The sequence below is a fragment of the Oryzias latipes genome, chromosome 7 (genome assembly GCF_053564925.1).
Source record: "Oryzias latipes strain Hd-rR chromosome 7, Olatipes_Hd-rR_3.1".
NCBI lineage: Eukaryota > Metazoa > Chordata > Actinopteri > Beloniformes > Adrianichthyidae > Oryzias > Oryzias latipes.
In genome coordinates this window covers 31,173,260-31,197,464 of record NC_136243.1, presented here as the reverse complement: position 1 = coordinate 31,197,464, position 24,205 = coordinate 31,173,260, and the positions used below count along the sequence as shown (strand labels likewise).

General features: G+C 39.4%; 1 protein-coding gene across 1 annotated transcript; it reads right to left on the bottom strand.

Moving 5' to 3' along the window:
* Positions 1–4,967: 4,967 nt before the first annotated feature.
* Positions 4,968–21,207, bottom strand: tm9sf4 (transmembrane 9 superfamily protein member 4). The gene is made up of 18 exons (XM_023956395.2): positions 21,144–21,207; positions 14,975–15,085; positions 14,111–14,210; positions 12,629–12,785; positions 12,414–12,555; positions 12,194–12,317; positions 11,955–12,076; positions 10,923–11,034; positions 10,683–10,753; positions 10,479–10,611; positions 10,128–10,209; positions 9,972–10,047; positions 9,810–9,893; positions 9,322–9,497; positions 9,164–9,227; positions 8,967–9,086; positions 8,084–8,173; positions 4,968–6,274 (listed from the first exon to the last, which is right to left on the bottom strand). Exons 1-18 carry the CDS (start codon positions 21,159–21,161, stop codon positions 6,125–6,127), a joined length of 1,932 nt encoding a protein of 643 aa, XP_023812163.1. The 5' UTR covers positions 21,162–21,207; the 3' UTR covers positions 4,968–6,124.
* Between the last annotated feature and the right edge of the window lie 2,998 nt (positions 21,208–24,205).

Here is a 24,205-nt window from a genome sequence, read left to right as displayed (position 1 = left end):
TCTTAAAAACAGTTATCTCGTTTATTCCTGGAAAGAAAGGATTAGAAAGCTTTTGGCATTAAGTTTGTCCTCCCTGGGTTTCTGTGAGCTAATCTGAATTCTAGCACTTTCAACCTTAAAAAAAAAGAAGAGTATTTTTTTTCTTTTTAAAATTCAGCTTATATGTACATGTTTTTAATTTTGTATTGATCCTGTATATGTATGTGCCATTAGTCTGATGTGTAGACTTTATCAACTTTTGTGTATTTCTCTTCTCCAAAAGAATAACAGTATTTTTGATATACTTTTCACTAATACCTTTCTACGTATTGGCCCCGCCTCCTTTCCTCCCTGATCTGTTTTTTTTTTTTTTTTTTTGGGTTGAACCAGCTTTCACTCGTTTAGCTAGTCGAGCCTCGTTCCAGCCGAGCGCTCAAACAGAACAGCAGCATCTGAGGCGGTGGTGTGGTGATGCCCAGCTTTCAAAATAAAAGTCCAGGCTGAGAGGACTTTTATTGCCAAAACCAGAACAAATCTGAGTTTTAAAAAAATAAAAAGGGGAAAACGTTGCTTCAAATGGATGTTGGTACACGTAAAGTGGCAGAATCAGAGTTTCGGGATGTGAGCAGGTCGCAACTTCACTTTGATGTTGCACGGCTGGACATGCGTGAAAGTCCATTTGAGGTAAGAAAAGTAAAAGAAAAATAAGGTTTATGTGGCAAAGATGTAAAAGGCAGCTTTGAATTGCTCTGCATTCCTATTGGAGAAGATTAAAACAATTCTATAAACCTTTTCACTACAAAACTGCAACTTTTGTGAAACTTTTAAGTCTATAGCAACTATTAAGAAGCCTGGTGCTGACAAATAATGTAGACATTTTGACTTCCCTTCAGAAAAAATCTTTTTGAAGTTTCCCCAGCATTAAGACCGCCTCCATAATTACATTTTACTCTCTAAAGAAATCAGAGATTTATATCCATGACTCTTTTGACTAAAAGCTTGATGAGACACCAAAGAAAATGCCGTAGAAACCTGTTCTTATTCAACTATACTGATAAAATTCCACATTAGACATAAAAATCACAATCTATCTTAAGTGAGTAGTTTTCTTCTTTAGAATATGAAAGAATTAAGACATAAATATTGGGGCTGTTTGCCAAATAAAGCTAGCATTGTTTGAAACCCCTCTGTTTTTATTCTTGACATGGCAACAGGAAACGCCAAATGTCTTATGGAGGAACTTTGATCCACAACTTGTTTTTCAGTAAAACAAGAAAAAACAAATTTTGCAAGATAATGAATTCCCAAAAAAAATGTTGCAGATTTACAGCAGTAAATAACATTAAAAAAGAACTTTAAATAGAGGATTGCACATTTAAAAGTCTCTCTGATGACGACTTTTAAAAATGACACCTATTTTCATGACCGGTGTGTTTTATTTTTTTAGAAACATATCTTAAATTCGTACAAAATAAGAAGAATATTTTTGTTAAAAAGAATTAACTGAAAAATTTGTGATGACGGAACATCTAAATCCAAATGATCCGTTTTAAAATCTGCTCTGAAAGGATCCTGCATGAAGGATCCAAATAAATCAACACATTTCTAATCCATATTGAGGACACAGTCCAGGTTGCATTCTGGCTTGTTTTTTTAATCCTAACATTCATTAGCCATGTGCAGCTAACGCGCAACTATGTCGCTGTGAATTTCAGGCCTCAGTTGGTCTTTTTTTGTCCTAAATGGGCTTCTGTATCCTCAGCAGAACTCAAACCGGCGCCGCTGTTCTGTTTCTCAGCTCGGCTGTAGCTTCATTACCTCGTCATGCACCTACTAGAGATGCACTTATCCTCACGTTTTCCTCTTTTCTAGTAGGTGCAGTACAAACTACGCTTGTAAGGGAATTTTTATTCTTCACTCTAAAACTGAGAAAGGCTTCTTCACCTTTAACACGCCCTCTTCTGTAGAAAGAAGCTGCACCGTCTGGTGCCGGCTATACATCCACATATAGTTTTATATATTGTTAGCTCCATGTAAGTCTTGCATTCCAATCTCTTTGTGTATCTTGTGAAGTGACATAGCCCATTTATTTTTATGAAATGCTATTACAGCCTCCTCTCGGAGTACACGAGGTGAAAACCCTGATTATTTGCATTCGCCTACGGTGCGTTATTAAGCTCAAAGTTTATCAAGTGCAGCAAGAGTTGAAGAAATGATGTGGAGAAAAGGAAAGAAAGAAGAGTCTTGCTTTTTTGTTACATATCTCATCTGCAATGTTTAATTTACAGATTTGTATATTGGTTGATCCAAAGAGATGATGAACACAACAACAGAACTATTGACTTATTGTACAGTACAGTGTATCTTTGACTTGTCATGTGTTATGTTGAAATAATTAAAAAGCAAACCAGCGGTTTCATACCCTCTGAGCATTGGTGGGCATTTATTTTTGACAAAAAAAAATTCGTTTTGCTCAAAAATATAAAAAAAGAAAATACAAATACATGCACATTGTTTTTTTTCTGCTTAAAATTCCTATTTTACAGCCGTGTTGTAGATTTAGTGTATTTTACACGTATGATATTTACATCATTCGTGAGTGTTTTTTGTGTTTGTCATTTGTCGATGTGCGCAGACAGGTCTTCACGTCAATACAGTTTTGAGCCGTTCAAAGCTTTTGGTCAGGTGAGAATTACGCAGTTTTACACGTATTTTATGTAGTGTAACCCTTGTGCTATCCTATGACCCCACCCTTACTTTGACGTGTTCTCCCTACCATGACAAAGGTGGATAAAGGTGGAAAGATTTCATGTAATCCATGGACATCAGTGAAGATTACAAATCATTGAAGAAAAAAGGTTCAGAGCACTGTCTAGTGGGTCTATATGACCCAACTCCCAATGTTAAAGTGCCTAGGATAGCACAAGGGTTAACTGCAAAAAACTGCACATTTAGCAAACATATTAAAACATTGGTTGTGTTAATTACTCCCACAGACAATAAGAAGCAGAAAAAAAACTTGTTTTGTCTTAGTTGGTTTGTTACAGGGGTAAGAAGACCCAAATGTTTGAACTGAATAATTGAACAGTTTCCAGTGAGCACTTTAGCTCTTATTGACCTTTGAAATGTAGAAAAAAGTAAACACTTGGAGCGACAAAATGGCTTTCTTCAATCACTTTTATAGATGTAGTCAGCTTCAGGCTGGAGATCCATCTAATCCATTATTCACTCAATTAAATACTGTAGTTTAATATAGACTTGATCAAAGTACTGTAAAATAAAAGCATGAAGCACATCAGAATTGTTTGCCACACATTATCCAAGGAAGATAAAAAAAAGACAAAATACTGATCGTTTCAAAGAATGTGGGATTTTCTTTGACAAAAGTCAAAACAAAAACAAAGAAAAGATGTTTCCGTTCAAGGGGTCGAGATCTAAAACAACCAAAGAAACCAAATCCCCTTCAAAAAGACTTGTTAGAAAAAACTGCTTCAAAAATACAATAACTGAACCAAGTAGCCTAAATCCAGGCACCTCTTGGAAATAAAACACCAAATTGGTGGTGTGCTTTGATTGGAACACCTAATGAACTTTTTATTTTTTTTCATCCAGCGAGGGTCCTTGGGAAAGATCCTTTACGGTACTGCTCAACTATTTAGCCACAAGGAGTCTGGGTCTCCCTGTGCCGGTCCCCAGCCCGGATCATACACAGGTTTGTGTCAGGGAGGTCATCCAGCGTAAAAATTAGTGCATCTATCAATCCGTGGTGGTGCAGTGGTCAATGCCTTTGCCTCACAGTACAGAAAGTCCTGGTTCAGAACCCTGGTGGAGCCTTTCCATGTGGAGATTGTGTTTTAGCTATGATGTGTATTACTATTATGTATTTACACATGCTTCGTTTTATTTGTATTGCCCCTCATCAGTGGCGGTTCTACACCAACTCTGTTCGCCGTTTCACCCCTCGAGCTGCGTCCTGCAACCCTGCCCCATTTCCTTCACACACATTTGTGGCACCTTCGTAACCCTTGTGCTATCCTAGGCACTTTACCATTGGGAGTTGGGTCATCTAGACCCACTAGACAGTGGGCTGAACCTTTTTTCTTCAATGATTTGTGATCTTCACTGGTGTCCATGGATGACATGAAATTTTTCCACCTTTTGGGGTCATCTAAGATAGCACAAGGGTTAACGCACACCCAGCAGCCAATCAGAATCGAGTATTCACCCGGACCATGGGATAACAGAAAATAGCAAACCAATAGTGGCCCAGATTTTTTTTCTCTAAGCACCGAGCCTCCGCCCCCTATAAATGTGCGCCCCGGGAAATCGCCCGTACAGCCCGTTGTTGGAACTACTGCCCCTCAGAGTGAATCTATCCTTCAGCCAACAGTAGTTGGGATAGACCCCAGCAACCCCGCCTCACAGAAAAGGATTCAGCAGAGAACATGAAAAAAATGGATATAATCAGTTTTATATTACATTATAAAACATGGATTGTACACTTGTAGGCATGAGGGAAAACAAAATCCATGGACTGAAACAAATGTTTGTATTCAACTTCGAACTTTATTGTTTTGTACATTCTGAAAAAGAAAAGGGTTCTTCTCATGGTCATCAAAGGCATCATGCTTTGAGTAAAAAAAATAAAATAAAGGGGTGGGAATAATTACAGAGCGCCACAAACCGCAACAAACACAAAAGCCGTCTTTATTTACACTGGAATAGCCCCTAGAGCCCCCCACCCATAACAGAGGTCCCCTTGGACAGCAGCTAAAGCTCCAGGAGGAACCAGAACCCCCCCCCTCCTCTAAAGTCCTATGCTGAAAACCTGCTCACCAACGGCTGCAAAAGCAAGAGTCAACCAGAATAAATAAATACTGATGTTTTCTCTGAGACCTTAAAGATAGACGGGGAAACGTTAGCAAACATTTGTGAGTAAATCAGAGCAGAAAGGTTTAAAATACAAAATAATAACAATAAGACTGCCATTAAATTAAACTTTTATTTTGAAAGTCAAATCTTTTATCCTTCATCAGGAACGGTTCTGGAAAGGAGCAAAACATTTCTACTAATTGGGTTTTTCGTGAAAGCCATTTCCATCCCGGTTAAACCGATGTAGGGGGAACTCAAAATGAGGGAACCCTTCCAACCGACGCGAGCCGCAGAAAAGCAGGAGCTCGTCCTCCGCCCGCCGGTTTGTGCCGCAGACTCTACATCCAGACAGTAACAGTCATCCAGGAGCCTCGCGACCTGGAGAGGCTCTAAACTAGATCTTCAGAGCAAGCGCAGATCTGTGAAGAGCAGAACCGAACAGCCGGTGCAGGAAAGAAAAAAAAACTGGGCTTGTAAGAAGAAACCACGTTTATGCACAATAAGCACAATTTCAGTTTGATTTAAACTGTAGGCCACCAGAACAGTTCAAACCCTCCATGACTGCATAGTTGAGCGCTGCTCAGTTAATGACGAACAGTTCAGACCCAAACCAAACAGTCGGGACTTTTTGGGGCAAATGGTCTGGTCCAATGGCGCTGATCTGCAAGGGAGAAGCACTGGAGCTGCAGTAAAAAACAACAGAACATTTCATTCATCCGTTCTTCTGTTACAGTATAAAACTCCCCGCATCATTTTCCACCAGTTCCATATTACAAACATTTAAATCCCAGCCTCCCCGCCCCCCGTCCCCATCGACAGTCCCTCCCAGACCCGGAAAGGCTGAAGGGAGACAATCAAAAGACATGATCAGCAGAAAGAGTGAAGACAAAACTGATGGGAAAAATTAAGACAAAAAAAAAACAAACATCCCAGCAGCATAACAGGAAAAGAAAAAAAAAAACAAATCACAAATCATCTGACAAAAACAACACAACGAAAAAAGGTAGAAACCTTCATCTGTCAAGCTTTAGCCTGCTGTGTGACGGAGAGGATCTGAAACCGTCTCTGTTCTGAACACCAAAAAAAAAACCAGGAAGGGAGTGAGATGGAGGGGGAGGCCGCTTGCTCCTCCATGAGACCAGTAGATGGCGCTGTGCTCCTGTTCCCACCACACTCGAGTCAGTGCTCTCTGAACAAGAGTGCAAAATAAAAAAATACAAAAACCTAAATGTGAGAAAAATCAAAAACTGCGGAGAGCCGCAGAGGCGGAGCCTCAGTCGATCTTGACGGCGGCGTAGATCTTCCCGATGAACATGTAGGCGGCGTAGAAGCCGATCGTGCCCGTCAGCAGCCAGAAAGAAATCACCATCATGGCGGTGTAACCGAAGTACAGCAGGGAGGGGATGAACTCCACAATGTCCAGCTGCAACATCACAACAAGCGTCTCAGTTCTAACAACAACATCATGGCTCACAATGAGAGGAACTCTGCTGATGTCATGGAAATATGAAAACACAAATGCTGACTCATGTAATGGAAGCATCTTACATGTAAAAAAGAAATTCAAGGTTTTTCGAAAATAGAAAATTCATGCTTTCCTTTATTTTTATAATTTTAAAAAATATATATTTTTCTGTTTTAAATATTTTTCATAAATGTTATGTTTTAAGAGAATTTTTCAATTGTTTCTAGAAAACGTTTTAAAATAATTGTCCTGTTGGCGGAGCTCATTTAACTAAGATCGGTAGGGATGGGTATCGTTAAGGTTTTAACGGTACTACTACTCTTACCAATACTGCTTATCGATCCGGCATTTTAACGGTACACTTATCGATACTTTTTGAGGAAGAAAAATAAATAAATAACAAATTAAGAACAAAGTTTTTTATTTCCTCATTATGCAACAACACTTTTTTTTTTACAAAAAAATGTACTTTATACATGAGAATGTTCCAGACAGGATATTCATTTAATTTTTAATCTAATTATTTTTATTCTTTATGAGCGTGATGTTTCCTTTGATCTTTTGTCCATTTCTTTACAACCTTGAATAGACTTTTCTGTCTGTCAAACATCAGAGTTAAGTTAAGTGAGATGATGGAAACAAATTCACTTTGATGCAGACTCCTTTCTATTTATTTATTTTTGTTTAAATCCAGTAAACCCAATGATTTATATTAATTTTACGAATGACAACTATCATTAGTCATTAATTATTATTAAGTATTAGGAAGTATTTTGTATGTTAATACTTTGTTCAATAAAGTTGAAAAAAAAACAAGTATTAGGAAGCAGCTGATGGTGTGTCACTGGTCTGGAATCATGAGCGGTGAATTTAAGCCGCGCCTCTTTACCTGTTCGTTTTGTGTAAAACACGCCGCTACAGCGTGTTCTACACAAACAGCGCAACATACGGTCATCGTAGCAGCAAGGTGACGGCATGTTAGGGGCTCCTTGATGCAAACTTCATTAATTTTACGCAGAAACGGGTGTTCTTAGTCTGTGGGCTCAGGTGTCCCCTACGAGATCGCCACTGACTGTGTGTGCGCTGCCTTGTCTTTTTGTGCGCGCGGGTGCTGTCTGAACAACAGCCCCGCCCCCCTTGCACACAAATAGACAGACAGAGCTCTCCGCTTCAACGTGAATACCGAAATTAATATCATCATAAATTAACGGAAAATTGACTGACTTAAATATGGCAGATAACGCTTGTGGGACACAAAAAAGAAAAGAAAAAGTAACTTCTCCAGTACCGATAGCAGTACCGTTCAGGTCAGATCTTAACGATACTGTGGTCTTGAAGAATGTGGCCCCGGGGCTGGTTCAATACCGGGGCACGGTACCCATCCCTAAAGATCGGCGGTTCTGACCCGTTTTCGGCATCAATACAGACCAAACTGTTCATTCAGGACACAGACCTTTGCTCAGTTCTAATTGCTGATCAGCTTTCTTTGGCGTTTATAGTTCTTTAAATAAAAATCTATCAAGATACTACTTTTTTCCCCTTTTTTTTTATTGAATGCAGTACGAGTCTATAAGAAAATGTAGAAACAAAAGAAAAAAGAAACAAAAACATTTGAATCATTTTTTCCACTTTTGTTTGTATTTGTTTGGACAGCAAAGACGTCATGATCCTCTAACACAAATCTATCTATAATGATGTTTTCTGTATAAAAACAGCTCAAGAGTCCAAGTCTCCCAGAAGCCCACAGTGTTTGTGTGTTGTTTTTACCTTGTTGACAAAGTAAAAGATGGCGTAAATAAGAACGTAGAAGGCGGAGCCGCCTGACACCACGAACGTTCTCCACCACCACCTGTAGTCCTGAGGAGGAGGAGGAGGAAGAGGAGGAGATGCAGGTGAAGAGTTTGTGATCCACGACAGAAATGCTTTCACCCAAACTTAAGTTATTAACAAATCAGGGAAGATTGATTTAAAGTATATTTAGTTTCCGCCTCTCAGGCAAGACATCCAACTTAAAATCCATCTCTGATGAGCATTTTTTTAAATAAATAAATAAATAAATAAAAGAATAAAAATGTTTTTTTTTGACATTTTTTGGATATTTTTTCATGGGTAATTCATTAAATTTGGAAAATTAACACAAATTTATAGTGTCTTTATGAACAAGATTAATAGTTGGTAAAAAATTAAAGAACTGGGTTCTAGTAGAACCTGTTCTGTAGTTTTTACAAACTACTCAACTAGTTCTGTAGTTTGTAAAAAGTAACCACCTTTACTACAGAACAGTTTGCACAAACTACAGAACTAAAACTAGTTAATGTTCTGTTGTTGCACAACTAGTAAAAGTCAGAATAAATACAGAACAAGTTCTACTAGATCTCTGAACTACAGAACTTGTTCACAATGACTACAATTATTTTTTTAGTTCTATAAAAAGAAAATACTAAAAAAGGACATTTTAAAAAAATGAATATTTTGGAGCAAACAGGTATGTTTGTGGCATTTGGGTGTGTGTGTGTGTGTGTGTGTGTGTGTGTGTGTGTGTGTGGACAGGCCCAATCCCCTTTTGGATTTATATTACTTGTAAACCTGACCGTAATGATTGTAAACATCCACCCTCCTAATGCGCACAGACACTGGAGTTCACATTTACCTCTGCACAGAGCTGGAAATAAACCATGACGATGCTGATCTGAGAGCAGGACACCACCAGGATGATGAAGACCAGGAACAAGAAGCCAAAGAGGTAATAAAACTGGTTCTCCCAGATGGCCTGTGTGTGGAGACGAGCCGTCAGCGGCGAGCAGCAGTGACAGTCGGGTTCAGAGCCAGCAGCAGATCTGTACTCACGCTGAAAATGAAGAAGAGCTCGATGAACATGGCGCCGAACGGTAAGATCCCAGCCATCAGGATTCTGGAGGAGAAGATCAAAGAGGTGGTTAAAGGGACCCCCCCCCAAAAAAAAAATACATCTGTGGCAGTGATGGAAAGGGGCGTGGCCAACTCACCCCACAAACTTGTTCATGTACCAGCGCTGCTCGGGGACCTGCCGAGGGATCTGATTGGTGCGGACCGGGTTATCGTACGGCTGCTTACGGAAACCAAAATAGTATCCCAGGTAGACCAGAGGCATGGAGATGCCAAACCACATGCAGAGCAAGGCCAGCATGGTGGTGAAGGGGACCTGGGGTGGTGGTGGTGGGGGGGGGGGGGGGTGGGGGGGGGGGGGGGGGGGGGGTCAGTGTGGTCAAACAAAAACCAGTCAAACTTTTAGGTTTGTTTTGATCATTTTTGCTTCATCTGAGTCCAAAGTTTTCCAGAAGCTTCAGCAACTCCGACGACAAACTTCACGCAACATTTTGAAAGTCTGTCTAGAAAAAGAATGAATGAAACCACAGGCTGGTTCCTGCAGGAACTTCAAATGACCCTATTTGACAGCAGGAACCTTTACACCCATCACCCATGAAAATTCCAGCATGTTCTAGGCTCAGCTTACGGCTCCAGACGAATGTTCCCCCCAGATGAAGAAGTTCAGGAAGAAGCTGATTCCAAAAACCACGCCGGGGTACAGAGTCGCCGTCTGCAGAAGAAAACCAAAAACGTGGAGACCAAGTGTCTGTGAAGGCCGTAGCTCAGGTGTCCAGGAGAGCAAACTCACACAAAAGGCTCCTTTCCTCCACCGATGGCCCTTCAGTGTGCGATACAGTCGACCAGCGAAGTAACCACCGAACACTCTGAAGGAGGAAAAGACGCCACCATCAGAACCCAGAGACGTCAAAACGCCAAGAACCTGAGCGACGGGGAAGCGTCTCACCCCATGAACATGAAGAGGAAGCAAGCTGTGGTCATCAAAGCTCCTCTGCTGGATGGAGACAGCATTCCCAGCATGGCAACAACTGCCACACACAGAGCACAAAAAACACCCGCCTCAGCCTTGTGGGGGAAGTATTTCGCATTATATTTAAAGAAATTAAAATTCAACATCAAAAAAAGACTTTAATGAGGAACAGAAATGCCCTGCAGGAATTCAGAATATTACAATCCCAGCAATCAAATTCAATCAAACATGTTTGACACAAATCAGTGGCGCCAAAACATCACTTGATCAAATCATTGATTTTCTTTCTATTATGAAAGCAGTTCATGAATTAAAAGCAAAACTCACAGATGACGATGAGAAACATGCAGAAGAGCTGGATCCCTGAGCCCAGCAGGGAGCTGAGGATCATGGGATACTGAGGCGGTCTGAAGACGTCCCCGTGGACGTTCTTCCACCCCGACTCCTCCATGGTGTCCTCCTGGTTGAGAAAGGATCAGACGTTTGGCGTGCATTTTTCACACAAATGTCGGGCGTTCTTCTTCGTCTTACAATGTCGTCTTCCCGGTTATAGTTGGCGATGTCCTTCCTCAGGGTCCTGATGATGATCATGCTGAGAATACCTGAGGAGCGGCGGCAGAAGAGGAGACGGTCAGGAGGTCTGGCAGGTTAGAAAACTACACGCCAAGTCAGGAATTGTGTTTTATCTTTTGTATTTTGTTGTTGTGGCGTCTTGGAAGTCAAATTCAACACTGCTGGAAAGTCTGTTCTCTTAAATGGTGAGAATCTCACCAGAGAGGAAGAACACGACCACCACGGAGTTGACGATGGAGAACCAGTGGATCTGGACGTCGCTCATGGTCAGGTACGTGTCCCAGCGAGACGCCCATTTCACCTCACTCTCCTGCGCACACAACATGTCATCAGTGGCACCAGAGACACTTTGCCAGGTTTTCCAACTCAGAAAACAATCTGTTTCCTGCAAAAACAGGATGAGCGGCTAAATCCTGACGGTACAGAAGAACAGGCAAAAAAAGGTTAGTTTTACCCGAGAAAGATGATATGATTCAGTTAAAAAACGGATTTCTATTTGTATATAGAACACGGTCAAACCTGAATCTACATCTTTTAAATAACAAACACATTAAAACAAACGAATGCCATACACAATAATAAAAAATACATATGTAAAATGTTTTTTTTACAAAACAAAGAATTTTAACTGAGAAAAGATGGAACTTTAACAAAAACAACTATTTTTGCCTGTAATATGAATAAAGAAACAGGAATCTGCAGATTTTAAGAGTCTAGTTTGCATTTTTTGATCAAAATAATTTAAAAAGGCTTTATTGAGGAGCAGAACCTTCAGAAATAATCCTAATCTAAACCTGGAGGAATGTTGATTTTTTTTCAACCATTTGACCACAAATCTGTCATGATGTCAAAAGATAATTGGACCAAATCCTTCACTGATTTGTTTTTCTAATATTATTAAAACAGTCTAAAGCCAAACACAAGAGAATCCCACAGAAACTGGTTGGAAGCGTCTAATCCAGGTGGGATAAATTGGAAAAAGTATTTTGAGGCTTGGAGTTGCTTATCAGTGCTATAAACCTTTTTTTCGATTTTTGACAGATCTGAGTTGTAATAATTTAAATATTAAATATATCAACCAAAATTCTAGGGGACTGGGATTTTTTTTCCTCAACAGAGGTGGAGGAGTGAGTCTGCTCTGGTTTGTGTGTCAACATGAAAACAAAGTTAGTAGAAAACCTTCTGTGATCCAACCAAACATGTGGACACGACAGCAGCAGAGACACAGACCTCCCAGTGAACAGAATAACTGAAGAGGACTTCGTTCTCTACGTTGGGGTCAATCTCCATGGCGTGGGAGTCACTGGCTTCGGGCAAAACACACGTCTTCTCTGTTGCTGAAGCCTTTAAATCTGTGGGAAAAAAACAAAAAATGCGTTAACGTTCACAGAAAGTTTGGTGCCGTCTTGATCTTCAACAGAATAAGAAGAAAGCGATATTTGTGTTTAAAAGCTGCTGGTGATACCAACCCTCTGCTTTCACGCTCTGAGGTACCACCTCGAATCGCACCACCCTGTAGTTGTGGACTTCGCCCTCCTCCTGTTTCTCCCTGTGGAAGTACAGGATGAAGGACAAGTGGTTGTGCAGATAAAACTGTGAGGGACAAAAAAAAGAGAGACATATCAGTGCTGTCCTGCAAAGAACTCTTCTCAGGAGCGTTTCCATCCTCAACCGTTGTTCTTCCCAAACCTTGTTGTTGTCGACGAAGCCCAGCCTGTATCCGTGCTCAAACTGCACGTCTTTCACCACGTCCTTGCTCTGCTCCTCCCCCCCTGCCTCTCTGTTGGGGTAGAACTCCAACCTCGTGGCCACTGGAAGGTTATCTGCAATACTGAGGCGACACAGCGCAGGGCGCCATGAGAACAGCCTGGCGAGCGGCGAGCGTGCGGTCAGAGGAAACTCACAGGTGAACGTAATACTCCTCCTGGATTCGCTCGGCCACCAGCTTACTCTCCTCCAGGCTGAGCTTCTTGCTGCCGCACACCACCTCGCACTTCTTGTCTTTGTTCATTTCCACGCTGTACAGCGTGTTCACAATGCGGTCGCCTCGAAGGACCTCGCCTGCGAAAAGGGAATTTACTGAAGTCAAAACGCACATTTAGTCTTTGAGGTCAGAAGCAAAACTGCTGTGGATCAGAAGCAGTATTTGTGCGGGAAAACGAAAACTTTTTTAATGCAGATCATCTATTATTTTAAACCATCCTTTAATTTCTCTTTATAGAAAGCAAATTCTTTTTAAAATTTCGGCTTAAATTTAATTTTGATTTTAATGCTGTAAATGCATTTCTTTACAGTAGTGTGGATGAAATCCCAATATGGAAGTTTCTGTTTTTTTTTTTCATTTCTAAAAATACTTGTATTAAAAAAAACTGAAATTTATACATCTCAATAAAAAAAACCCAGATTTTTTGATAGAATATTTCAGACATACTGGATTCACATTGTTCTTTGTACGATAAAATCATCCCGGCCCTCAAAAGATTTCTTATTTATAGAAATACCCCCAACAACGACCAAATATGGCATAGTTGGGGTAATACTCTGTGGTAGCAACACTGACTTTATCCCAGAACTGAACCGAGAGAGTGTGACATCACCCATAGAAAATGGTTTATTTAAATTCTGACCGGATGAAGTCAATTTACCGTATTTTCCGGACTATAAGTCGCCCTTTTTTTCATAGTTTGGCAAGGGGTGCGACTTATACTCCGCAGCGACTTATATTAGAAATAAATTGAAATAAATACATTGTTAACCCTCCTGTTATGTTCATTTGTGAGGAACAGAGATGATGTTCCTGGCTAAATTTGATGTATGAGGTATGTTAAGTGACTCAGAGAATCAGCAAACTTTTTTTTACAGTAAGATCTTGACGGCTAAAGACATAATATTCTATTTTCCAATGATTTCATAGATTCAGAAATGCAATAAAAATGACAACTGTTTCTACAAAAACAGGATGAAAACAGAGTATTAGTTGGCCAATGATGCTTCATGAAAAGAATAAATAAATAAGTTTGAGAAAAAATTAATGTGAAATTATTAGATAAACAGTCTGCTATGATTGTGTCATATGAGGTTGTGAAAGTTAAAATGCGACTTATAGTCCAGTGCGACTTATCTGTGTTTTTTTCTACTTTATAATGCATTTTTGGGCTGGTGCGACTTATACTCCGGTGCGACTTATAGTCCGGAAAATACGGTAGTCGCCATTTTTCTGCAATATGGACGTCGTCAGCAAGCAGCGATTGGTCCGAGTCAACATTTCTATGGCAAGCACTCCAGCCAATCAGGAGTGAGCTTGTTGGGACACGGGGGGCGGGGGGTCACTCAGTCCGGGTCTCACATACAGTCAAAGGAGAAGGCAGGTGTGCAGCAGGACTTACCCAGATTCTCTCCTTTGTAAACCACAGAGTCCGGCTTACAGAAAGGCAGGGAGTAATATTCATAAGGAAGCTGGGTCCTAGAGCTAGTCAGTTTCACTGCCTGAAAAACAGAAGGTGATAAATCAAATAAAGAAGCAGTTGAAAAATGTTACAGTACAAGAAAACAGTGGAATAACCGATTTTCTTCTCTTTTTAGTTGATGATAAATTGCAAATAAATAAAAAAATATATATATATAAAAATGACAAATGTTTAAAATGAAAAAAACTATAGTTAAAAACCAAACCAGTAGAAGATATTTCCATCTGAGTTGGACAAACTGTTTCCTGCTGCAGTTAAAAATGTTCTTCATTGACTTTGCTTCGCGCCCACTTTAACACAAAGCTCCAAAAAATTGCTGCGTTCCTCAGATGCCTTCTAGCCCCGCTTTCATTAGAAGTTGGGAGATCCTTGATATTTGAACAATAACAATAACAATGGATTGGATTTATCTGCGCTTTTCAAGACACCCAAAGCGCTTACATTGTGTCCATTATTCACTCACTCCTCATTCATATTTGGTGATGGTAAGCTACTGTTGTAGCCACAGCTGCCCTGGGGCAGACTGACAGAGGCGTGGCTGCCAGTTCGCGCCTACGGCCCCTCTGACCATCACCGGGACCATTCATGCACATTCACACACCAGTGGAGCCAAACTGGAGGCAAGGAGGGTGAAGTGTCTTGCCCAAGGACACAACGACATTTTTTGGCTGGTGGGAGCGGGGATCGAACCGCCAACCCTTCGGTCATTGGACGACCTGCTCAACCACCTGAGCCACTGTCGCCCCATAACAACCCCATGAACAACCCTGGACTTCTGCTCACCTTTATGTCCACCGGTTCTCCGTCATGGAAATCTCGAGGCGCGACTCCAGGAACGTAGAAGGTCCGGACTAAAGGTGCTAAGGTGAGAAGCGTGAAGGCCCACCACGTCACCTGCAGCAAACACCAGCAATGACTCAGACACAAAGCATGACTCAGTGAATTTGACTCATTTCTAGACTTGTTCTACACTTCAGCTGCAAACCAAAGGGAGGAAAACTCATTGTATTAGAGACAAACTCCAAGATTTATTAACTTTATGCAACTGATAAGAACACAAATGATCAAATGATTTACATTCAACCGAGCGGCTAAACTCTGCAAAAGAGCAGAGGTTTTGAGAATTACAGGAAAAAAAAAGGCCAATGAGCAACCAAATCCATGCTCTAGAGCAGGGGTGGGCAAACTATGACCCGCAGGCTGGATCCGGCCCGCCTCCATGTTTGGTCCGGCCCACTGAACAATATCAGAGATCCATGTTTTTTATTTTTTTATCTGGCCACAAGATCAAGCCCTGCATAGAACGTGATATTTTATTCCACCCTTGTGCAGTCTGTGCTCCAACCTGAAACCCTCTAAAATCTCTGTCAAACAGAACAGAAGACAGTCTTTCCTTTCTACGTCGCAGTTCATCTTTCCCGGTTTAGCTCATTCTTTTAGAGCGATTAAGCTGCTTTTTTTTTTAAACAGCGCACCCTGTTCTGTGTCCTGATTGGCTGGAGACCTTGTCAATCAATCTCCTCCGTGCCGTGTCTCGTGTACAGAAACATGGAGTTCTTCAGATGTACAGAAATCTGTGACCGTTGTCAAATCTTTGCTTTCATTCTAAGATCCTGGACCAAATTTCTATGAAGGTTTGAGAATTTAAACAAGAGAAAAGTGTGAAAATGTTCATGTCTGTCTGAGAAAAGTGTATAAAGTGTGCAGTGAGGAGTTTTACTGCCATAAACATCTATAATCATTCTCCGTGGATTTGACTGATCACTAATATTTTTGGGACGTAACTCCTGCAATAAATGATGGAACTGGTGAAAAGGTAACGCAGATATATGCGCAGCTGCAGCAGAAAACAAAAATTTGCATTTTTTTTCATTATTACTGGATGAGACACAGACGTGCAGGACACAGCACAGCTGTTCAGTTTTAGTGCAAACTGTGAGACGTGTGAGGAGCTGCAGCCCTCCAAGTCTCAGCGGGGAAAATGACGGGAGAGGATCCACTATTTATTGGTTTTTCTTTTTAATGTATCAGCAATTTTTCCTGACTTTTTGTCTTTGAAAATCGCAGTTATTTGGTCTTTTTTTTCAGAAATAGTGTTATTTATCATATTAAAAGGATCATGAATTAACAAAACCTTATCATAAGGCTTTACAATAAAAGAAAGATAAAAGAAGTTTAAAGAAAAAGACTTATTGTGACGCTCACAGGAAAAAGGTTTGGGGACTCTGCTTTAGCATCCGTGTGGAGTTGGAAGATTTGTTGTTTTTTTATTGTTCCGATCATTCAAACCCCACATGAATGCAGCATTTCTCTAAGTTTCACACGAGGTACATCAAGCCGTTGGTGCAATTGGCTCTAAAATGAAAACAAATGTTTTTACCTAAAAACTCTAAAATGCTCCGTTTTAAAATACAATTTTCAATCCAAATGTTTTCATCCAGATTCCATGACATTGTTTCTTTCTCACTCCACGCATCTGCTCCTGGTCCGGTCCTTACATGCTCCAATTTTAGAACCCTATGTGGCCCCGCGGGTCAAAATAATTGCCCACCCCCGATCTAGAGGGAGAGTTCTATCCCCGATGTGGAATCGTCTGCTTCAGCAGGACCTGCAACGTGAACAGGCCAAGAAGCAAAACGTTATCAGCTATGCACTCCGAGTCTAGAAAAAGTTGGGTTCAAATCCAGTTGGGGTCAAGCCTGAGCCTGTAGAGGGGGTCCAACATGCCGGACGTTTAGCACAAGCAGTGGACCGCCGAACAAAAACACATAACTGTAGAGAACTTGCCATTCATCAACAACAAAACAAAAATACCACTACATCTTTTCAAACGTCTACATAGGAGGCGGGTATCTGACATAAAAGGGCTCCATCCAATTGGTCAGATGTGCAAAAGGCTGCAACTCATTCGTTAAACACTTCAAGCTGCCATGAGAGTTTTTAGGATGTATTATCTAAGGCAACCGTTTGTCACCATTTACATCGACATTACACGCCCAGCAAAGGCAGATGTTGTGATGATGAAGCCTTTTAGATTTATTGTGCAGGCCTAGAACGTTTACATTATTTCTGTTTTATTTTATTTAGAAAATACCAGTTTTGAGATGGTTGTGTCATTGTATTTTGTTTTATCTATACGCCATAATTTAAAAGGTCAGACGAGGCTGAATTCATTCTTAAGCCTCCACTTTATCGGTTAGGGGGTTTTAAAGGGAAAATACATAAATACAAAATATCTACTGTAACAAAAAAAAAAACTGTTTAAGTCGGATGCAGATATTTAACAGAGGGTGAACATGAATGTTTTCCTTCAAAAAGTTAAGAGAAATCAGAAACTTATTAAATAAATAATAAAAATCAGGGGCCAGATTCAGCTTTGTACAGGCCGATCCGTGAATTTAATGCAGTCAGTCTAAAAAAAAAGATTAGAGACCACCGTTTCCACTTTTAAGAGTCGAAATGAGGGAGTTAAACCAGCAACCGCTTCCAACAGCTGTCGCAGCGCACCACTTCCTAGCTAAAATAAATAAATGAAATCTGTAAAAAATGACGAAAAAGAGAAACAAAGTGTTTTTTTCAGTAACAAAAACACAACGTATTGGAAAGAAATGGTGTTTTGCTCTGGAATAAGGTTTAAGATGAAAGTTTCTGCTCTTTGTGAAGTTTAAGCAGTGATCGTCCTCATAACACGGACAGTTTCAGCCCTCAGCTGTAATCAAACCTTTAAGAGTCGCTAATCAACAGTGGAGGTTTTCTGTGAAGGTCCTAAATCTCCCGTTTAAAAAAAAAAAAACAATTCTAAAATGATCATAATTGATTCTCAGTGATCAGAGACACACCGAGTTTGTTTTTAGTCTTTTTTTGTTAATCAAAAATCACAAACGTAGACATTTTTAGAAAATAGAGGACCAGAAGAAAAAAACTGAATAATTTTTGTCTATATCACAAAATATGAGTGCATGTCCAAATTTAAAATATTTGAACAAGTGCAACCCTTTTAAGTAAAGAAACATGTGCTGTTGTAACTGTGGAGCATTTTTCAATCATCTATTAATTTAAGAATGTCTAAATGCATTTTTCCCCAGACGTTTTCTGACTTTATAACATACTAAAAGAAAAAAGGAAATATTGTAAAAAAAAATGAAACCGAACCAAAGTGTAAGGAGCTGCCCCCTTCATGACCAAACAGAAATATAAAAAACTTTTAAGTTTTTGAACAATCGTCCCTCTTTCTCACTGAAGATAAACACTGGGAGATATTTCAGTGAGTAAAAAAGCACAGATTCTGTCTTTATTCTGTCTTTTTCTTTTTAAATCAGTCTGTGAAACGGTTTACGGTCAGATTCAGATAACGGGGTTGAATAAAGTTGATTAACATGAAATCAAAGTTAACATGAAAACAGCTGTTCTGAGCTCCAGAGTTCAGTCTGTTAAACATGACATGAATTGCAGCAGAAGAGAAAGAAAATATAAATTATGGAGCATTTAATGGTTTATAGTTGAAAAATGTTGTTTTTGTATTTATTAACCAGCCTTTCAGACCACAAGACATTTACCATCAACATTTAATCCTAACGCTTACGTCCTGTACTTATTTATTGAATAATTGAATTGAATGAAGGATTTTTAAATCTATTCAAACTTTATTTAAAAAGCACTTTTCATACAACAGCAGCGCAAAGGGCTTTGTATGAAATAAAATTAAATCGTAAAACAAAGAAACGCTCAACCCTCTCGGCCCCCCACACCCAACATAATTGAAAAATGATACACGAATAAAATTAAAAAATGAAAAAAAGTAAAAAAAATGTAAATAAAAACCAATGTATAAAATCCAGAAGGTTTAGAAAATTCAAATACACAAGTTTTTAAATGGTGTTATTTTGATGAATTTTCTCTCCTGCATGGATTTCCCGATTGGTTTATTATTTTATTGGGATTCTCGAGTCACAAAACTAAAGAAATGTACTTAAAACCATTTTAGAATAAACTCGCCGACTGCTTTTCATCCGATTTAGATTTTCTTTCTGTCTACAATGTAGTTGTTTTATCTTTAAGCAGCTTCATGCGACTTCAGGAGAAACTGAACTTCTATTTCAAAGAACTGTCAGGCAAAGTTCATTCATTTGCGAGGTCACATGTTCTTACGCAGCTTAACAGGCAGATTCTTTTCATCACATTGTTGGCTCAACAATCCTAAAAAACCGGGAAGCCAAATATGTAAAGAACCTTGAGGGTGTGAGCGTCACATCAGCTTATTCACACATGAGAGCTGCACTAAAACATCTTTCATCCCGCTTCATTTGTCTCAGAACAGGTAAAACAGGAGCATCGCTCTCAACAGGGCAGAGTCAGCCTCCGTGTTCTGTCCAACAGAGACGTCAAGAACTCAGCAGAACCGAGCCGAGGACCGCCTGGATTATTTGATGGTTTTCACAGTTAGGGTTCCTTGTCACTGGTTTAATCAGGATTTCCTCATAGTTTGCTTGTAATTAATACTAAAGGAACATTAAAGACAACATAAATTACATAATCTGGAATGTAGAAATTAAAGGTAACATTTTTGATGAAGCCACCACAAATAAAATTAGACTCTGGGGGAAACTCAATACCTGAGGGATATAATGCTTTTACTTTCTTCCTCTACATATAGGTAAAGCATGAAAATTATAGACAGTTTATGCGCTCTAAAGTGGAGGCTTTATTAAAATTACTAATGAACTATAAACCTCATAAAATAGGAACCATATTTCTATTAAAAACTTTAAGTGGAAGCTTACAGCTCAATGGTGAAACAGAATAATTAATTATCAGGCTGGTGTCAACTTTGTAGCCACTGTGTCAGTAAGGCCATGTTTGACTTTTAAAGCTTGTTAATGCACACACAAAGGCCTTTATGTATTCATGGTTTCTTGAAGCAGATTGTATGAAACGAATGGAGGAACAATCAGTTTCTCGTTTTGCCAACGCCTCAAGATTTTTGACAAGTTTGAAAAAAGATATGGATCAACTTAAAATGTAAAAAGAAAAACAAAAAAAAACTGTTTTACAAAACAAGTTTGCCAACTTAGCAACACATTACATGCTCCAGGAAACATGACACAGTAGAGAATACCTTAGAAACAACCAAACAAAATAAGAAAACCTGTAGTCTTACTGAAAGGATCACATGTTAAGGTTTGAATTTATTCATTCATTCAGGAAAAATTAGGAAATCACACAAATCAATCAGGAGAAAGTAAAAGAAAACAGCCTAATCTTAAATGAATGGATTCCATTTAAAGGTTAAATGGGGAAAAAGATAATTTAACATCATGAAACCATAATCAACCGATTATAAATCAAGGCTAAAGCCAGTTTCCTGCCTTTAAAACCTAAAGATTATTTCATGTTTACATATTATTTCCATATCTCAGCATGAGAGCTTATGACGTGAAGAAAAGGGAAGTTAAGAAACCAGGACAGAACTTTTGCATCATAACTACAAAGACCATAAGACCAAGCGACAAAATAAAGGCTTTTATTCGGGATTTTGGTATTTGTAAAAAAACGCTTCAGCTATTTATCACTCTGTGTTTGAACAACGACAAAAACCAAACCAACGACAACCTGACAAGGCCCCCAAACTCTCCTGGCTGAACAACAAATAACAATTTGAGGACATAGACTTTGACTCTTTATTTAGATTATGTCGACATAGATTTGTAATCGACACAAACATAATGAAGTGTATGAAGGGCCACAGTTCAGGCTAACCATCGCGACGCTAGCATGCTAACTCCGGTAGCCGGATCGCCAAAACAACAACGAACTCCCGTAAAGACAACTAAACATCCGGACGCCTTCCCTCGATTGGGTTTGTTAACTCCACCAGCATGACAGCGCGTTGTCTTGCTTTGGTTTGAAAGGAAATAGGGAGAAAGTTGAAGAAACGCTTCTCTGTTCCACTTACCATCGCAGCGGCCGCCATCTTGAATACGTGTCATTAGTGACGTTGCGGAAGTGGCAAATGTTTTAAAAACGGCGTCAATTTATTAATTTTTTTAAAAAAGAAGAAAAAAAACTATGACTTTAAAGTAACAGACTTAAAACAGTGATTTTCTCTATAGAAAAATAAAAAAATAGAAATCGGGAAATATTAAAAAACAAACACTTAGATTTTTAGAACCTTCGGATATTGTATTTAGATATGCGCTAGATCCCTATTTATTTTGTTTTTCTCGATTGGTTTATATTATATTGTGTATTTCTTTATAAGATAGTCTTCCACGTGTTTTTTGTTTGTTTGGTTTGTTTGAGTAAAACAGTTATACAAGTTCTTATAATGTTGCCCTTAAATGTTTTCAACTATTTCTCAATATTAAATTGTCAATAAAGATTTTTTTCAAACGAAAAAACGCTGTAATTTACTAGTGTATAATAAAACAATAAAAAAACCATAATATAATGTCTACTAAATGTTTATTGTAAAGCATATTTAGTAATATTTTTTTGTAAATTTTACTGTAAAGTCAGGGTTTGCTAAAAATTTGGGAGTAATAAGAATTGTTTTTTTTATTTTTATTTTATTCCACCTTTATTTAACCAGGATAAAAAACTCATTGAGATTAAAAATCTCTTTTGCAAGAGCGTCCTGGCCAGGAGGCAGCAGCATGTTAAAGTTTATAGCATTAAAAGTTTTTTAAAAGAGCCCAGGGAGATCAAATCTTTCAATTTAAACTCTTTCTGGAGTTCATTCCAAAACTGTGCCGCAGCAAATCTAAAAGCCTTTTTTCCCATCTCTGTGCGCACTCTGGGCACAGAGAGCAGGAGCATGTCCTGAGACCGCAGGCTGTAGCTGCTGCTGCTCTTCAGTTCTATGAGCTGCTGGAGATAAGACGGTACCAACCCAAGAATGCATTTATAAATTAAAAGGTACCAATGTTTCAGTCTGCGCTGGGATAAGGAGCGCCAACCCACCCGAGCATACAGAACACAGTGATGGGTTAGTGACCTCATGTTTGTTATAGAACGCAGTGCACCATGAAAAACAGTGTCCAAAGCATGCAAAGCATCAGCAGAAGCATTCATATAAATCACATCACCAAAATCAAGGACAGACATAAAAGTGGCAGTGACAAGTTTCTCATGGGCTTCAAATGATAAACATGATTTGATTCTGAAATAAAAGCGTAATTTTAGTTTCAGCCTGTGAACCAGTTTCTGAATATGTGGTTTAAAAGTTAGGTCAATTAAAATACCAAGGTATTTGTATTCTGTGACCAGTTCAATTAAATGTCCTTCTTTTGTAGTAATTGGGAGCAGGTTTTGGAGTTTGGCTTTGCTTATAGAGAATAGCATGTATTTAGTCTTATTAGAGTTTAAAACCAGTTTTAAATGATAAAAGGTGTTCTGCAGTTGATTAAAAGCTGATTGGAGCTTTGATATGGCAAGCTCAACTGAAAGTGCTGAAGTGTACAAGATGGTATCATCAGCATATAAGTGCAGGTTATCGATGATACCTTTGTTGTTGTATAGCTACTTGATTTAATTTAGGAGGAATTGATTCTTTTAACTTACTTTAACAATATTATTTTAATTGTCACTGGTCTGTGTGCCTTACAGACAGTTTAAAGCTTTTGAAGAAAACTGTTCAAATGAAAACACCTTTTGATTTTGTAGACAAAATCTGGAAAAATAGGGCAATTGCAGAAAATGATGGGAAGAGTTGGAAAGAATGTGAGGTTTTAAATGGAGTTACTAAAGGTAATCCTAATTGATACTTGTAGTGAGACAATAACAGTTATTATACGTAACAATTTATTGTTTAACACTAATTCCTACACTCTTCTTTCTTGTTATTTTTTGAGCTTGAGACACCTTACCCTGAAACATTCCTGTTCTTAAATAATGTTTTTCTTTGCATCCTATAGAGGGCGCCACAGTGAATAATCTTCCTCCATCTCTCTTCCTCTTCCTTCTCGCTCACCAAATATCCTCACATCCCCCCCCCCCCCCCCTCTGCATTGAAGAACCTCCACTTTCATCTTTAAACTTCAGCATCTTTTTACTGTCATCATCACTATTCATCCTCTCAATGTTTTCAAAACATCTCAATTTGTTTTCCCTGCATTCCTTTCCAGAACATCTTCCACAATCTGTTCCTCTGATGGATTCCTGGTCACTCCCAAAGAGAACCTCAACATCTTCACCTGTCCTGCCTCCAGCTCTGTCTCTTTGCAAGGATCCAGGAGGGAGAGCTGTCTCCATAGAGACTGTGGCTGCTCCCACTACAGTCTTCTACACCTTTCCTTTTACTCTTTTTGTCACACATCGCACCTGAAACCTTCCTCCACCCGTTCCATCCTGCCTCTTCACCTCACCGTTCCTCTGAACTGTTAACCCTAAGAACCTTATGTCATCCACTTTGTTCACCTCTGCTCCCTGTAACCTCACCATTCCTCTTGAGTTCCTCTCATTTACACTCATATATGCTGTCTTGCTACAGCTGACCTCCCTTCCCCGCCTTTCTGGAGTAAACCTCCACCTCTCCAGCTGTTCCTCCACCTGTTCTCACTACAAATCAGTGTCATCTGTAAATATCCTGGTCCATAGAGATTCCTGTCCAACTTCATCTGTCAGTCTGTCCATCGCCACAAAAATCTAGAGGCTGATCCTTGGTGCAGTTTCACCTCCGCCTTGAACTCCTCTGTCCCAGCACTGTCCTCCAGCTCTCACATGTCCTGAAGATCTCCAACGTTCTCCTCTGTCACTCCAGATTTCCTTGTCCAAACCACAGCTCCCCTCTCTGTTTCATAACATTTCTTTACCTCTTCTGACCCTAACTGTTCTTCTGCAGATGCATCCTTAACCCTTGTGCTATCTTAGATGACCCCACCCTTCCATTGACCTGTTCTCCCTACCATGACAAAGGTGGATAAAGGTGAAGAGGATTTCATGTAATCCATGGACACCAGTGAAGATCACAGATCATTGAAGAAAAAAGGTTCAGCGCACTGTCTAGTGGGTCTAGAT

Coding starts and splice junctions, on each gene's coding strand:
- tm9sf4 (XM_023956395.2), bottom strand. Junction 12,786..14,110: donor TTACAAAGGAGAGAATCTGG/GTAAGTCCTGCT, acceptor CCCTTTTCGCAG/GCGAGGTCCTTCGAGGCGAC. Junction 12,318..12,413: donor GCTTCGTCGACAACAACAAG/GTTTGGGAAGAA, acceptor TGTCCCTCACAG/TTTTATCTGCACAACCACTT.